This window comes from Chrysemys picta, chromosome 4 (assembly GCF_011386835.1).
Source record: "Chrysemys picta bellii isolate R12L10 chromosome 4, ASM1138683v2, whole genome shotgun sequence".
In the NCBI taxonomy this organism is placed as follows: Eukaryota; Metazoa; Chordata; order Testudines; family Emydidae; genus Chrysemys; species Chrysemys picta.
The window spans coordinates 152,998,599-153,015,693 of record NC_088794.1 but is presented as its reverse complement, the minus strand read 5'-3'; the positions used below and the strand labels follow the sequence as shown (position 1 = coordinate 153,015,693).

General features: G+C 43.0%; 1 protein-coding gene across 10 annotated transcripts in view; it reads left to right on the top strand.

Annotated features, from left to right (window-relative positions):
* Positions 1-17,095, top strand: part of PRPF39 (pre-mRNA processing factor 39) — a 38,824-nt gene that overhangs the window by 629 nt on the left and 21,100 nt on the right. For 2 of the 10 annotated variants that reach the window (XM_065594033.1, XM_065594029.1), the window contains exons 2-6: positions 7,494-7,875; positions 9,442-9,567; positions 9,923-10,085; positions 10,216-10,334; positions 10,864-11,031. In XM_065594033.1, the coding sequence (XP_065450105.1) occupies positions 9,999-10,085; positions 10,216-10,334; positions 10,864-11,031 (374 nt within the window). In that variant the 5' untranslated portion in view covers positions 7,494-7,875; positions 9,442-9,567; positions 9,923-9,998. Of the gene's footprint in view, positions 1-544; positions 1,824-7,493; positions 7,876-9,441; positions 10,086-10,215; positions 10,335-10,863; positions 11,032-17,095 lie in introns of those variants that run through there. The other 8 variants (XM_008171634.4, XM_065594025.1, XM_065594027.1 and 5 more) reach the window with 6 other exon arrangements.

Sequence of the window (17,095 nt, the reverse complement as noted above, 5' to 3'; positions counted from 1 at the left end):
GAAGCGGGGGGTAACAAGGGGGTGCCTGGGGAACGGGGGGGAATTGAGGAGGGCTGGGGAACGGGGGGGTAGCGAGGGGGGTGCCTGGGGAACGGGGGGGAATTGAGGAGGGCTGGGGGCGGCTGGGGAACGGGGAGGGTAGCGAGGGGGTGCCTGGGGAACGGGGGGGAATTGAGGAGGGATGGGGGGTGGCTGGGGAAGTGGGGGGGTAACAAGGGGGTACCTGGGGAACAGGGGGGAATTGAGGAGGGCTGGGGGGTGGCTGGGGAACGCGGTAGGGGGTAGCCAAACGTGCTGATTCTCTGAGCCGCAGAGGACAATCCTCACAAGTTGGAGAGCTGGGATGGGCCTGCCGGGGCTCAGGGCTTCTGCCCCCCTGGAGGCACCTGTCGGGGCTCTGCTCCTGCAGAAGCCCAAGCCCTGGCAGGTGTGCCCCGCAGGCTGAAGCCCCAAGACCCCCGCCCCTTCCCACCACTCTGCTGCAAGGCAGAGATCTGGAGCTTGCCCTCGCCACCCCCCTTGTGCCCCTCCCCCCCTGGAGAATGGGGAGGCGGGGAGGGCTCTTCCAGTCGCATGTGGCTCAGGAGCTGCAGTTTGGCCACTCCTGTTATAAACTGCACTCTTCTAACCACTTACCAAACAAATTATTTTTTGAGTTTGCTAAGATTGTCTATTCAAGCTCCCACTGGTAACCTCTATTTCCATTTAACAATACAGTCTGTACTGTACTGACAGTTCAAAGTGTTACTACTTCATTACTTGTTGGAAAGGAATGGTCAAACATTCAACTTCCCCTTGAAATTCCACTTTGATTTGCAGTGATATTTTTAAATTGATCTCAGTACTGAATGGATATTTTCAAGAGACCTAAGCAATATTATGAGTATTCTGCATACACTAAATACCTTTGTGTGTGTGTTGAGGTGGAATTAATCCCAGATAAACTTTTAATAGGTGATATTATGTAGGACCTACTGTGTGTTTTAGTCCACTCTATAGCAGAATGTGCAGTAATTTTTCACTTCATCAACAAATTCTATTTGTGTAGCTTTTTGACATTCTTGATAGTATTGTTAAACAATTTTTCTCCTTAAACAAAGGGAAAATGTCACTGTATGGAAGAAGAAATAATTACTACAGAGACTGTATTTGCATTCTTGCAGGGTAATATTAGATACAGTGGAGATTCTTTAAAAATTCATGAATGAGATCATTTTAAAGCTTAATAAAATTATTGATTTTGCAAGTGAGTTTTATTTCTCTCAAAATGGCCTTTTTAGTCCCAAAGTCAGCAGCTTCTCAGTAGTAACTGGTACCACATAGCTACAGAAGCATGGGGACCATGTGTGAAGAAAAGGCACATCTCTGGAACTCACCAAAAGAAATCTGCTTCCAGAATGTATATATTATAGGATGTTAGTGTTCTAATGCAGCAGCACAGATGATGTTAAACGTTTTAAAGGAAAACTACAGTGTAATAGTCTAATTGCTGTGTAATTTCAAAGAATAAGTTTTACTCTAAAATATATTGGACGCTGTGGATATTAATTACTCCAAGCCAAGTTCTGATGAGTTGTTTGAGCTGTTCTGGTGGTGATGAAAGCCATATATCAGCTCAAATGGTGCACAGTAGTGAATCTCATCACCAAAAACAAGAGGAGAATCTCTCTGCTCCATATATTTATTGGCTTCCTCTCCCTCTCTGTGAGCTCCACAGAGAGGTTGATCTCCCACTACCAAAACTTGAGCTCCTGCTCTGCTGGTAAGCCACTGCTCCGCCTCGGCACTTGTCTACTCTCATTTTGCAAGTTAAAAATAAAATGGTAAGTAGATTTTAAGCACTTATAAAAGAATATGATGGCTTAGTTCACTACTACTAATTTTTAAAACTGAAGTTAATATAATTGCAGTTGAAATTGCTAAATCACTCGAGTATGCTATGTATTGGCAAATTGGAAACTTAGTGATCAGTCTCTTAATAGATTGACCATCTTCTACAGAAGTCTTATACTGTAATAGATATGGTATAGTATGCTGTGCAGTGTAGTAATGCAATTTTATAGAGCTATTTCTATCATACAAATGCTGCATTTTTCTCAAAGGTTTTTTACATTACAATATGTGCTCTTTTTGATGCCAGGAACCCTTATGATTGAGAATTTTACAAATAGCATGTGTATTTCAAGCCATTTGGAAGATGTTACTGAAGTAATGCTTTCCTAGACCATTATGTAAATAAGGTGGTAATCCTGAGTACCCTTACTAATAACCCCTAACCAGCAAGCTGGTTTGCAACACTGCAGAAAGAGAGGGAATGACCACTACAGTTAAGCGTGCTCACGTTTTAGTTTACCCCTTGTTTTTCCTTGTTTAGGCAAAAATGGTGTAGTCACTTTTGATTATGGGGAGAGTTAAAAAATACTTTTCCAATTTCAAAATAAACAAAACAACCCCCCCCCCCAAAAAAAAAAACCCCCACCCAAAACCCCAACCCATGTGTGAACATTGTGGACATTCTACAGCTTTAAATACCCTGAAAGCGAGTTGAAAGTGAAACTTATCATGGCGTTACCATCCTTACTTGGAAATGCCTTTGTTCTGAAGAGAATTGATTGAGTTATGAACCTTTGACGATCACATGCAATACACCTTGTGTGAACTTTTAGCTGTTTTGTAAAATATGCATGTAAAAGGCTTCATTGTGCATGCATGCATGGTGAGCTTAGCTTCATGGTGAAAAGCATATTGAGGACTGAGAATAGGGCTACATAGGAACTGTTGGCTCAGTCCCCGTGGACCTTGTTGGGATATTGAGGATCCTTAGGGAGGGTAGTGGCACAATATATAAGGTGCATGGGATGGCACTAGTTGTAGTTAAAGTTCCTTAAGTTTGCGGGAGAGGGACTTCGTCCAGTGGATCTCTTAGGGGTGGTGGGACATGGCATTCTAACAGTGTATAGCCATATAATTATGTATTAGGGAATTTACATGTGTTATTGACCATTTGTTGCGAGTCAACAAAGCTTTAACATTTTGTGGAATTAATCCTTTTTTCTAAGTTTTTCTGAAACAAGACAACCCCCCCCCCCCCCCCCGTTGATGTGACACCTTCATCCCCAATGTTAATAAAATATTGGGGTTGCACAAATAAAACAGTTTCCAACTTTTGCATTCTTAACTATGCATTGCAATAGCTGCCTGTGTGTATATGTGCAATAGGCTTTAATTACATTAGCATATATCAATTCTGCAACACAATATATTATCATATTTCTCAAACAGAATCTACTGCTCTGTCCCTCACTACAGCATATTCATCAATTTCCTCTTCTCCAGATATGGTTACTAATCTTTTTTCTGTGGCAACGCTTGGTGACATGATACACCTGGTACCTCTGTGAATTCCAGTTCACTTCTGGTTTGTAAAGCAGCCACTTCCTGCCTGTGCCAAGTGCCTTTTATTGCAGTCTTCTTTGGGGATCTTACTCTCCCTTTTGGGGTGCAGTTTGACTCAAAGGCTCTTTTCTCAGAAACTGAGGACTGACTGAGAGTTTACATGAACACAGTGCTTTTCTCCCGCACTCTTGCCCAAAAGTGCAGCCTAGCTGGGCCTTTGCTTGATGCTTCTGGTATCGAGGTTTTTTCCAGGGAGGACACAAAAGCACGGCTATCAATTCATTCAGCCTGCGTGTCTGTAATTTGCAGTTCTCCAGCATGGTCCATGGCAAGGGCAGAAAGAGCTTGGCCTCTAACCACCTGAGTGTGATTCCTGTGACCTCAGCTTAAAATACAGGCCTTTTGAAAGGGGCGTGGAGGATAAGGGCTGAAATGTTTTTCTAGAGTCTTATGAAAAAAAGCTGTCAGCTCCATGCTGTTAACTGTCTCTACTACACGACTGTATGGTAGTCCCTCCCAGAGATAATTTCACTTCTTTTAAAACTTGCTGACATGCTAACTCATGTAGACAAAATACACAAGGTGAAGGATACATGCAGTCTTATACAGGCAAGAGAAACAAGGAGCTTTAAAATGAAAAATACAGTTATCTTATACTAACAATCGTAAGTATTGTGGCTGACTATCTGGCCCAGTCAGTAATGCAGTGATGTATACCGGTACATGGCAGACATTTGCTTATATTCACCATAGACAGAATCATTGTAAGTGTGGTCAGGTTTAGACATACTCATTTGACAGTTCCATGGAACACTGTTCAGAGAATCCAAAAAGCAGTCCTTTTCTGGTATGCCATGTATCAACCACGTCTGCCTTTTCACACTACTTGGCACAGTCGGATTTGTGTTGATGCTTTCTGGGAAATTTGGGCAGCTGTCTCACACAGTCTCAGCTGCTGGTGCTGGGGACACGGGACTCAGTGTTTCTCCACTGGTGCAGTATGCTTTTTGTCTAGGCTTTTTCTCCTGTACTTCTCAACATGGTATCTGAGCATTTACTTATTGAACACACAGATTTTTGTTTCTCCCTCCCCAGTCACAGGAATTCTACGTTCAAGAAGTGGGTTTTAGATTTCATTTTGAATGTGCAGAGGATGACTGGAATATTTTCCCACAGAAAGGACCTGAGAGGTGGTAGGACTTGCCGCCCAGTTGTATGTATGTGGTTGACAGTCCTATCTAGAACCTGGTTACCTATGCAGTTGGTACTCCCTTGCTGATAAATCGGTTGGAAACATAGTATAGCTGCAGTGTTAGGAACAACGTGTTAATTTTTGTTATAGCCTGGTTACAAACTCAGGGTTGGTCTACACTACAGACTTCTGTCACTATAACTGTGTCGCTCAGGGGTGTGGAAATCCACACCCCTGAGTGATGCGGGTATATTAACCGAGCGCCTGGTGTGGACAGCTTTATGTTGACAGGAGGGCTTCTCCTGTTGACATAGCTACTGACTCTTGGGGAGGTGGAGTACCTACGCCGATGGGAGAGTCTCTCCCGTTGGCATAGGTAGCATCTTCACTAAACGCTACAGCAGCACAGCGACAGTGCTGTATGTATAGACAAGCCCTCAGTTAAAATTTGTAGACCGATTTCACCCCCCCCCCCCCCAATGCTTTGGACCTAGGAAGTCGGAGCATCACCCCCTAATTGCAGGTTTTGGAGTCATGTTTGTTACCATCAGGCTGGTATAAAATCCACAGCCGCTTTGAAGGATTGGGCAGGGATTGTGAATGTGAAGGAAGGAAAGGTCCCTCAGACTGAAAAGATAGGTATAGAAAACTGAGCCTGGACAATATCTGGAGTTCCTATCTTAGACGAGAGCCATATTAGTTACGCAATTCTTGTTGAGGATGAGGTAGCATAGGAGAAAATGCATCTGCTTTAATTGAACGGGGGAACAGTCCTTGAATGGGGCGTGTTTCCAGTGGGGTCCTGAAAGGATCAGATCTTGACCCCATGGCTGTTTAACGTTTTTATCAGTGAGCTGGAAGAAAACATAAAACCATCACTGAAAGTTCTCAGAAGACACAAAAAGTGGGGGAATGGTATATAATGAAGTTCTGGTGCCCACTGTTCAACAAGGATGTTGATAAATTGGAGAGGGTTCAGAGAAGAGCCCCATTCTGTTAATAATAATGATGGAAGGTTTAGGAAAGATGCTTTATCGTGATTGACTCAAGGAGCGCAATCTGTTTAGGCTAACAAAGAGAAGGTTAAAGGGTGACTTGATTAATCTGTAAGTCTGTAAATGGGAAACACATTTAATAATGTGTTTTTCAATCTAGCAGAGAAAGGTATAACAATCTAATGCCTGAAGTTGAAGCTAGACAAAGGCATACATTCTTAATGGTGAAAGTAATTAAGAAACAATTTACCAAGCGTTGAGGTGGATTCTCCATCACTCTGAATTTTTAAATCAAGATTGGACTTTTTCTAAAAACTGCTCTAGGAATTATTTTGGGGCAGTTCTCTGGCCTGTATTATACAGGAGGTCAGACTAGATGACCGCACTGGTCCCTCCTGGCTTTGGAATCTATGAAACTGTAGTGATAAAATCCATTATTACTAGGGAGCTGATTGGGTTCTTCTCCCATTGAGTTCAGAGAAAGATAAATGCAGGATCCTTGGGATCTAGACCTCTCTTGTAAGGGGCTTGGATGCAGCGCAGAGAGAACAGCAGGCAATGATGCACCATGCCGCTGAGTTGTGCTCGGCAAGTGTCTGTTGGTTTGGGCTGCTTCACTTGGCAGGAGTGTCAAGGATGCAGAGTGGGAGGATGGATGAATCCCTCCTGGAGGACTAGGGAGAAGCTTCTGTCTTGTGACTTTTGCCTGGAAGAAAGTCTTTGTGGCAGGGTCTGGACCGAATCTTTTTTGCGACCCTATGTTGTTTGATCCTGTTTAGCCATCTTGAATCCTGACGGACCGTGTTGCTGATGATGGTAATTTTTTTCTTGGTGAAATCATAGTTTGAGCCAATTCATCTAGAAGTTACAGTTGATGATATACTTTGGGGTGTAACTGGAATGTAGTATTCTGTATTAACGAGCAGTAGTAAATTGACATAAACAGATATTTTAAACAGGGTAAAATAACTCAACCTCTTACAAGGAAATTGCAGTGGTTGGTTCTAATACCTGGATAGCTACATGGGATATTTACAAAAGATTTTGCATCTGACTCTCCCCAAAAATCTAGAAATGCCCATCACTGTCAGTGTTTCTGTAAATATGAATGGTGCTAGTGAATGTGGAAAGTCTAAGTTTGTGACAAAGCAGATGAATGTGTGAGGCACTTAGGATGCTTTCTCAGATGGTTGAAAGTAAACTGTTCAAGTATAACTAGAGAGATAAGGTGGGTAAGGTAATATCTTTTATTGGACTAACTTCTGTTGGTGAGAAAAATCTTTCGAGCTTACACAGAGCTCTTCTTCAGGTTAGCTCTGTGTAAACTTGAAAACTTGTCTCTCTCACTAACGTAAGTTTGTCCAATAAAAGATAGGTGAGGTAGTACTGTGACCAACATCGCTATGACACTTCCTTCATTCAAGTATAATTATTTATCTAACTTGGATTAATCCATGGCCAGTCATGTTGCACAGCTAGAGATTATTTGATTGTTGGTTAAAATCCTTTTTGTCTCTGGCAGGCTTCTGTGAACTTTCTTCTTTGGTTTTACATAGCAGTACAGAAGATTCATATTAAATCCAGTTAATTTAAAAAATACTGGATTGTATTTTTTAAATTACCACAATTACCAGCTCTTTTACGTGCAGGGAGCTGCCGAGCAATCCTTTTCATTTCATCAGAGACAACATGCCAGTTTATTGGTTATTTAATAATGTTTTACTTTTAAACGAGGATATGTTTTTACAATCAAATGGAATGGAGTATACATCTTTTAAAATTACGTTCTTCCTGTAGTTCAATTGAATTACCTGAAATGTTTTGCTACACCAAGTAGGACAATTTAAAAATTGACAGCTAAATTGTACTGGCATCTGGAAGATAGTAACCTTTAATCTGTATTTCCACAGGATATCATTCAACAGAACAACATTAACAGCAGCTATGCAGAACTCAGATCATACAGAGGATGACTGTAACCTAAGTAATGACAACACAGTCAACAGCACTGTCGCAGCAGGAGAGCAGCTTACGAACTTTACAGGAGAGCAGCTTACGGACTTCAGTACAGAGATTATGAGTGTCACAGAGATGGAACAGTCCCCTGATAGCTCTCCTGATGTAAATGAGGAGACCACACAAGAGAGTGGAATACCAAATATTCAAAGTTTACACACGACTGATGTTGAGGCTCATTTCCCTCCTGAATATGAGAAGTTCTGGAAAGTAGTAGAGGAGAATTCCCAGGATTTCACAGGTTGGGTATATCTGCTGCAGTACGTAGAGCAGGAGGTGAGTACATCCTTTTTCCCAAAATGCATAGAAGGATGAATTAACGCATTGTCCTCTGATTCCAGTCTTGAATTTAAAGTTGTATTTCAGTCCCTAGCAGGTATTGTTTCAAGACAGTGCTTCTGGATTTCTACTGGGCCATGTTCGTTCTGAAGGGTACAAGCTCTGACTTCAGTTCTCAAATCTCTGTGCTTTATGCATGTAGAATTCTAGTCACTTAAAAAGGGGACATAAGAATAGCCATATTGGGTTAGACCAGTGGTCCATCTAGCACATCTCTTGACAGTGGGTAGGGCCAGATGCTTCAGAAGGAATGAACAGAACAGGGCAATTATTGAGTGATCCAGCCCTGACTTCTGCAGTCACAAGTTAGGGACAATCAGAGCATGGGGACTCTGCAGCTCTGGCAATTTTTGTGGCCAGTTGTGATTGTGCCATGTCATCAACTAGTTGAGAGGAAAAAATAAAGATGAGTAAGTCTTGAGAGCACTAATATTGTGAAACTTTCTAATTAGATTTTTTAAAATAGTGTTATGTCTTGTAAAATCCTTTTAAAGAGCAGCGCTACCTAGCTACAAAGGTACATTCCTCTTACTTGCATTACAATCAAGCTAGTAGATGAATATTGCTTGTCCAGCACTTAGCACTCAAATAATGATTTACACCTTCTGAGTGTTACTACTGACACAGCTTGTAATGCAGATGCTAACAGATCATGGCTTTTTCTCAAAGTCTGTTTTTAAAAGTTCAAATGCTAGCCTAGTTTTGTGTGAAATTTTTGTTTCCATGGCTTGCTGAGTTACATTGATGTCTATAGAATCACTGAAAACTTGGAGCCCTGCTGACAGCTAGTTGAGGTTTGGATAGGTTGACCAGACAGCAAATGTGAGAAATCGGGGTGGGGGGGGGGGGGGTAATAGGAACTTATATAAGAAAAAAGACCCAAAAATCGGGACTGTCTCTATAAAATCGGGACATCTGGTCACCCTAGGTTTGGAACATCTGTCTAAAGCAGGGGTTCTCAAACTGGGGGTCGGGACTCCTCAGGGGGTTGCAAGGTAATTACATGGGGGGTTGCAAGCTGTCAACCTCCACCCCAAACCCTACTTGCTTCCAGCATTTATAATAGTGTTAAATATATTAAAAAGGGTGTTTAATTTGTTGGGGTGGGGGGGTCGCACTTAGAGGCTTGTGATGTGAAAGGGGTTGCCAGTAAAAAAGTTTGAGACCCACTGGTCTAAAGAATCAAGTGCAGTGGTTGAGGTGGAAAAAAGCAGGTTCTGATTGAAGATGCTAGCAGAGTAGTGTGGGAATACTTAAGCTGTGTCTGCTTGCAACTTTGTAGACCTGTAACTTAAGTTAGCTTAGGTCTTAGTGTTATAATTATTTGTGCTCGCATATATTCAAAGTTATTTATAAAACTACGGAAAAGCACCTGATATTATGACGTGGCTTTCTGGGTTTGAATTGGAATGGTGCCCTCCATGTAAGAATTCATGCTCTTCTCTAGTTATTTGAAACTTTCTCTTAAGAACTGTAAGTTACAGTTCTGTTTGTTTCTCACAGAACCACTTGCTGGCTGCCAGGAAAGCATTTGACAGATTTTTCACACATTATCCATATTGCTATGGATATTGGAAAAAGTATGCAGACCTTGAAAAGCGACATGACAACATTAAACAGTCTGATGAGGTACGTTGGTAGCTGGATATAGCTATCGCCATTTGGTCCTGTAAGCCAAATGATGACTAAACCACTGCAAGTCATTTTGGCTGCCAGTACCCACCATATATGGTCAGATTTATAGGGATTTTGTTTGCATTTGTCACTTTTTTTGTGGCATTTGTAGCTAATATTTTCTCTCTTTGTTGGCAGGTGCGTTAAACCTCTACAGTTTGTCAAGCTTTGCAGTGCAAGCCTCTGTATTACACTGCAGCTTAACAAGTAGGGCAGGGCTTTTCTGTCACTTACATTTATTTCTCATTTTCAAAACAATATAGTTGGTTTGCTGGTCACAATTGCTACATCTTATTGCATTTTTGGTCAGACGCTGTCAATGATGCTCTAATGGGTCTGTGCCCTATGGTCTGTACCCCAAAGCCTGCCCACACAACCTGGTCAGAATGCAGGGACCGCTGCGCTTTGAAGATCAAGACTCTGCACGTGGAGATCAGAACATTGCCATGTTCTATCCAACCTCCACCCAAATGGTAATGGTAGATTATTTAAACAAAATTCCAGTAATTAGTATTTCTAAGGTTCACCGGATAACACAGTGTTGCCTCTCTCTTAGGACGCTATTAAATATTTGAAGTACAGTTTATGTTGTTCTCTTCATAGGTGTATCGGAGAGGGCTACAGGCAATACCTCTTAGTGTTGATCTTTGGATACATTATATAAACTTCTTAAAAGAGACACTGGATCCTGTTGACCCTGAAACTAATAATACCGTAAGAGGGTAAGTTGTTTGTGTTTTAAAAAAAAAAAAAAGGGGGGGGGGGAGGAGAAACACATGAACACAGTTGTAAATGATATGTAGCTACATGAAAAAGTAAAATCTTTAGCCATGAGAGCAAAGCTGAAGTAGCATCCAGCTGTATTGATGTCTCTTTATTTTTGTCTGATAAATAGTTCCATTCACTCCTCAGAGCCTTGGGAATAGGCTCTTAGCGAGAAACTCCTCGTGGGTTTTAGTGGTTTGATTTCTTGTTTATGGCTTATTTTTATGTTGCTCTTATTCCTTTTATTGTGAAAATATTAGGAAAAATCACTGTAGAGCTGCTTATTAAAAAGGTCTTGTATTTATCATATATCTAGAGAACATATTTGGTAACATGCATTGTTTGAATCCCCAAAAGAATGCAGTAAAAGATAAATAGAACATGCAGAGGCTCTTACAAAACAAATCCACCTCATTCTTCTTGCTCCTTGAATAGTTGAGGTACTACATTCAGAAATGGCTGTTAAACATTTTTTCATTTTTTCAGAGCTTATGAACATGCAGTCTTAGCTGCAGGGACAGATTTCCGCTCTGACAGACTATGGGAAATGTATATAAATTGGGAAAATGAACAGGGCAACCTACGAGAAGTTACAGCTATATATGATCGTATCCTGGGGATTCCCACGCAGCTCTATAGCCATCACTTCCAGAGGTAAGGACAACTTAAAGCCTTAGTTATCTTCATGCTATTAACTGTGTTAAATAGGCATAAATATAATTACATTTTTAATATTTGTGTAAAACTCAAAATTGTTCAATCCAAACAGGAACTTGGAAAGTTATTACACTTAAGCCAGTAATAAAAGTGATTGTCTCTCCAAAAAAACAAAGCTTCTGGGTAAACTTCACTTCTTAATTATAAGCAAATACATTTGTATAGTGTCTTACTCTACCATCTATATTTTAGTTTTTATGTTGATACTGTGAGTGCACTGTTTCACACGCTAGCATTTCTTTAAATAAATAAAACGAGGGCTAATAGAAAATTGGAGACTGAAAATGTTTTCACCTTCATTAAGAATGGGCACAGACTTCTCTTTAGGGAGCCATGGAAGTGATCTTTGGAGCAGCAAGACCTCAAACTGATGCAAAATGTACAACACAATAAAATGTATTTAAATCAGTATTGCCTGGAGCTGCGAACCAGCTGAGTGTTGTACAGACTTAGATCTTTTTATTCTTTTGAGCGCTGAAGCAAAGTTTAGGAACTGGTGTCCAGAGAAAAACTAAAAAAATCAAACTTCACAAATTTGCCTATGACCAACTTTTTGGTAAAAAGGAAGTTGTGGGAATTGTTAGCAGGAAGAAAAATGGGGTGAACCCAGAAAAGGGTGCATCTTACTAGGAAGTTATGTTATTTAGCTTCTAATTCCATATCCTGCTGCAATTCTCAGCTGAACTGTTTTTTACCATAAACTAATTTAAGAAAAATACTTTATTCATTTTTAAATAATAAATATGTGTGTTAATTTGGATAGGGTAAACATTAAAAAACAGAAACCCTAGTTAAGAGGTACAGCGGTCTTCCTAGTAGTTTCTAAAGAAGGTTTTTGTTAGGAATTCCTAAGCAAATGGTCATTTTCTGAGAATTAACATCCCATGCCATCCTATTCACTGAGTAGGTAGCCTTTTCCCACCACAGTTTGCAAAGGTATTCACCGTTACAAGCCACTCCTTAATGTTTGCCCTTCATGGTACTTGAATCCTTTGAAACAGAAAGCTTTGCACACCTAGTAGATATTACCTATGTATTATGCGCACTGTGCGAAGTTGCATCTCCAGCAGAGTTCTAGGTTCTTAAACCATCCACTTGTGCTAATAATCAGTTCTTCGAGTGGTTTCCCCATGGGTGTTCACTTTAGGTGTCGTTGCGCCCCTGTGCTTCTGGCCGGAGATTTATGGTAGCAGTGCCCCGGTTGGGCCGCACATGCACAATCCCCATCTCGCGCTGCTTCAGGCGGTTAACTGGCACTGTACGACCAACCCCCCACTTTCTCCCCCCAGTTCCTTCTCTCCCGACGTCGGAGCACTCAGCAGCGCCTCACAGCTAGAAATAATTATTTTTCCTGTCCCTTTAGCAATAGTTCATAGTTCTCAGTTAGAATACAATAGACTTTTTCCCCCTTCCTATCTTATCTCCGTCCTTTTTAAAAAAAAATAAAAAAAAATTTCCTCTTAGGACCATAAATTTTCCAGTCTTCCTGATCACAGCGGCACTATACTTTTTATCTCTCTGCATCACTGAGAGAATAAGCTTCCTCAGGGTATGCCTGGCATTACCTGCCAGCTTTCAATACACCTCTCGGATGGACACTCTCAATGCATCTGCTGTCTCGGTGAGGGACGTACACCGCGAAAGTGCTCGCACTGTCTAAACTTGAAAGGCTGCACGAGAAAGGCAAGGGATTTACAGCTAAAGCTTTCTCCTTATGGAGAAATCTCTTCGCCCGGTGACTGAGCCTGAGTTACGAACGCCTCCCAGACAGAAATCGCCGACTACCGCCTCGGACAAAGACCCTTCTTGCAGGGGAAAAGATCCTGAACAACCTGCCAAGAAGGCAGGAAAGAAACGGGGCATCACGTCCCCAAATCCGGAGTCGGCCAAGAGGAGGTGCTCCAATAGCGGACAGATGCTCCCGGTACCGACCGCACCGGCCATATCAACTGCAGACAGACCATGTCCCAATGGTACTAAGAAACCCAGAGCTCCAAAGCAGTCGCGCTCCGCCACAGGCGTTAAGGGGAAAGTGAAACCCCATGCCACCGCACCGACAACAGCAAGCAAGCCATCAGTACTGAGCATTCCTGCACTAATGCTGCCACCTACTGCTGGTACTATGCACGCCAACCACACACCAGCACGGATAAGCTCATTCCAGCATATGGTGCCGAGCTCCACCATCCCACCGAGATCAGACACGTCACAGCAGTTCCTGTGTCCCACAAACTTATCTGTGTCATTGGTACCACAGTCTCCTTGGCACCAAAGGTACCACGGTACACATGGTACTAAGCCAACCCAGCTCTCCAGAGTTTTCAATGCAATTCTCTAGTGGGGAGGAGGATATCGGACACTTGCCAGAGGTTTCCTCTCCTGTGACTACTCCTGCCACACAGACCCCACCGAGCATAGGCTTCCCTGTACACTTTACAAACCAACCCTGGTTGGGCCACCCATAGATGCCCACCATGCCCTTCCAACCACAATGGCCATTCTGGCAGCCATGGACTCCATACCCACAGCAGCAGCAACAGGGAGTACCCAACACTCTGCCCTCAACCACCCATATTGGCATCAAAGGCACCTTCTACCGTCTCCGAACAAGGGGCCCAAAAAAAGGAGCAATTCTCGGACCCAGATGAACCAACTGACATTACATTTTCATCTTCCTCACCAGATGACACAATTATGCCCCACCACAATAGACTATTTCAAGCAGTTCCAGGATCTCTACATGAGAGTGGCCACTTCCCTAGATATGGAAGAGGTCCAGGAATCTCGCCACAATCTAGTGAACATACTTCACATATCCACTTCATCCAGAGTTGCCCTTCCCATGAATGATGCGATTCTGGACCCTGTGAAGTTGCTCAGGCAAACCCCAGCATTGATTCTACCTACCTGTAAAAGGTCTGATGAGAAGTATTACATGCCAGCCAAGGACACTGAATTCCTTTTCTCACATCCAACGCCAAATTCATTCGTTATCTACGCGGTGAATGAACGGGGTAAACAACAATACTATAGAAACACCCCGTATGATAACGACTGGAAATGGCTCGACCTGTTCGGTCGTAAAGCATACTCTGCTGCGACATTACAATTGAGACTTGCCAACTATGAAGCCCTACTGACCAAATATAATCGCAATAATTATGCAAGTCTCTCAGAATTTATCAACTTTATACCAGAAGGCAAAAAGAATCAATACAAAGCACTCGTCACAGAGGGCCAACTTGCCACCAGAACAGCGCTCCAACCTGCCCTTGACTCCGCTGATTCTGCAGCAAGGTCCATAGCAACAGCCGTCATTATGAGGAGAGCCTCCTGGCTTCATCTATCTGGTTTCCCAGAGCCAGTGTAGTCCACCATAGAAGACTTACCCTTTGAAGGCGCCAAACTCTGTGTGTACAAAACAGACGAGTCATTGCATACCCTGAAAGACTCGAGGGCCACCTTGCGGTCTCTGGGCATCCACGCACCTAGGAACGAGAGACGGCAGACCACTTACTAAACTCCTCAACGGTTCCAACCTCCTCAGTATACTCAACGGAATAAGTATTACGACCAATAGGGGCGGAAACAGAAAACTTCGAGGAGAAGACAATCCGTTTCCTGGACTACTACCTCTGTCGTCAACCTCTAGGCAACAGATTTGAAGCCTTTGTCGAGGGCTCAAGAATCCCATCTACTGCGGAAAGAGGTGAACCATCTCATATCCTTGGGATCAGTAGAACCCGTATCGACCGAGTACAGAGGGAAGGGGTTCTATTCCCACTACTTTCTCAGACAGAAAAAAACAGGAGGTTGGGGACCTATGGAGATTTACAGTGACTCAACAAGTTTGTAAAAACACAAAGATTCAAATTGGTCATACTAGGCACCATAATCCCAGCATTAGAGAGGGGGGACTTGTTCTCAGCCTTCGACCTACAGGACGCATATTTTCATATATCGATCCATCCCTCACATCAGAAATTTCTGCGGTTCACAATAGCACAGGATCACTTTCAGTAGAAAGTTCTACCCTTCGGCCTTTCCACTGCACTGCGAGTATTTTCCAAAGTACTCGCCGTAGTAGCGGCCTATGTACGCAGACAGGGAATAATGATATTCCCGTACTTGGATGACTGCCTGCTGAAAGCACCAGTACTGCAGACAGCCATATGTTCCACCCACGTACAATACACCTCTTTATCTCCTTAGGGTGGACTTTTGTAAGTTTATTTGAAATCCTAACACCTGTCCAAGGCCTGGAATTCATTGGAGCGGACCTCAACTCCCTCAAAGCACCTGCCTCTCTTCCAACAAAACACTTTCTGACTCTAACCGCCTTAAACTTAACAGTACGGAACAACCTGCAGGTGTCTGCCAGAACTTGCCTGCAACTCCTAGGCTACATGGCCGCCACGACCTTCGTCATCCAACATGCAAGGCTACACATGCGGTGCCTTCAAGCCTGGTTATGGACAAATTATGCTCCCCTCAAGCACAGCAAAAACAAACTCCTCTCTATGAGGAATGCAGTCAAGGACTCCTATAGTGGACCAGTCTGGCCAGTGTCTGCAGGGGCGTGCAGGTTCTGCAGAATATGCCGTCGCTCACCATCACCACGGATGCATCCATCCTAGGCTCGGGGGGGGGGGGCACATTTCAAGGCACATTCTATACAGTCCCACTGGTCTCTAGCAGAGTCCCAGCTTCATATCAACCTGCTGTAACTCCCAAGCGGTTCAAAATGCCCGTGTACTCACAAGATAAAGCAAGATGGATCCAGAGTGATCCTATTAGCCCCCACGCACGCTCCTGCTTCTGTCTCGACTTCTGTCACAGGATGCAGGGCGCATCCTCCATCCGGATCCCCAAAAACTTCATCTCAAAGCCTGGTTACTACATGGCTCTTGGGATCTGAAATGACACGTTCCACAGAAGTTCAGAAGATATTATTAAACAGCCGTAGGGAAACTAACCAACACACCTACGGACATAAGTGGAAACTATTCAAATCATGGTGCCAAGGCAAATAAGACGGCACCTGTGTCATCCTCCTTACCTCTTATTTTAGGCTATCTACTGGAACTTAAACGGGACTTTCCATGAGTTCCATCCATTTAAACCTTCTGGCCATCATGACATTTCATCATAAAGTCGACAGATTCTCTATTTTCACGCATCCCATCACTAAACTCTTCTTGAATGATCTCTCCAACTCCTATCTGGAAGTGAGAAAACCCACCCCTCCATGGGACCTCAACCTAGTCCTCCATGGCCTCACCGAGCCCCCTTTTGAGCCCATAGCTACAAGCTCCTTACTACATCTCTCTATGAAGGTTGTGTTTCTAGTGGTCATTACATCGGCCAGGCAGTCAGGAGAACTAGCTGCTCTCATGAGGGATCCACCCTATATGATCTTTTTTAAAGATGAAGTATCTTCAGACCCCATCCTAAGCTTTTGCCTAAGGTGCATTCATCGTTTCACCTTAACCAGTCTATATACTTACCTACTTTTTTTCCGAAACCACATACAGACAGTAGACAATCCAGACTACACTCCTTGAACTTCCGCAGGGCTCCCACCTTTTATGTCGATAGAAGAAAATCCTTTCACAAGTCTCCAAAATTATTCGTTTCTGTCACCGAATGCTCTAAAGAGCACGCCATTTCCAAACAACGCCTATTCAAATGGATATCAGACTCTATCAAACTCTGTTATCTCCAGTATAAATGACAACCCCCTACTGGGATCCGTATGCATTCTACTAGGAGTCTTTCAACCTCCATAGCGTTTCTTAACAACATCCCTATTGCGGAAATCTGTAGGACTGCAACCTGGATCTCACCACACACTTTTACACAACACTATGCGTTGCAACAACACACATCTTCTGATGCCCTGTTTGGTGTCACAGTGTTTTCATCTGCTACGATTTCAACTCCGAAGCCCCCTCCTTCCACCGGAGGGCACTGCTCTGAAGTCACCTAAAGTAAAGCACCC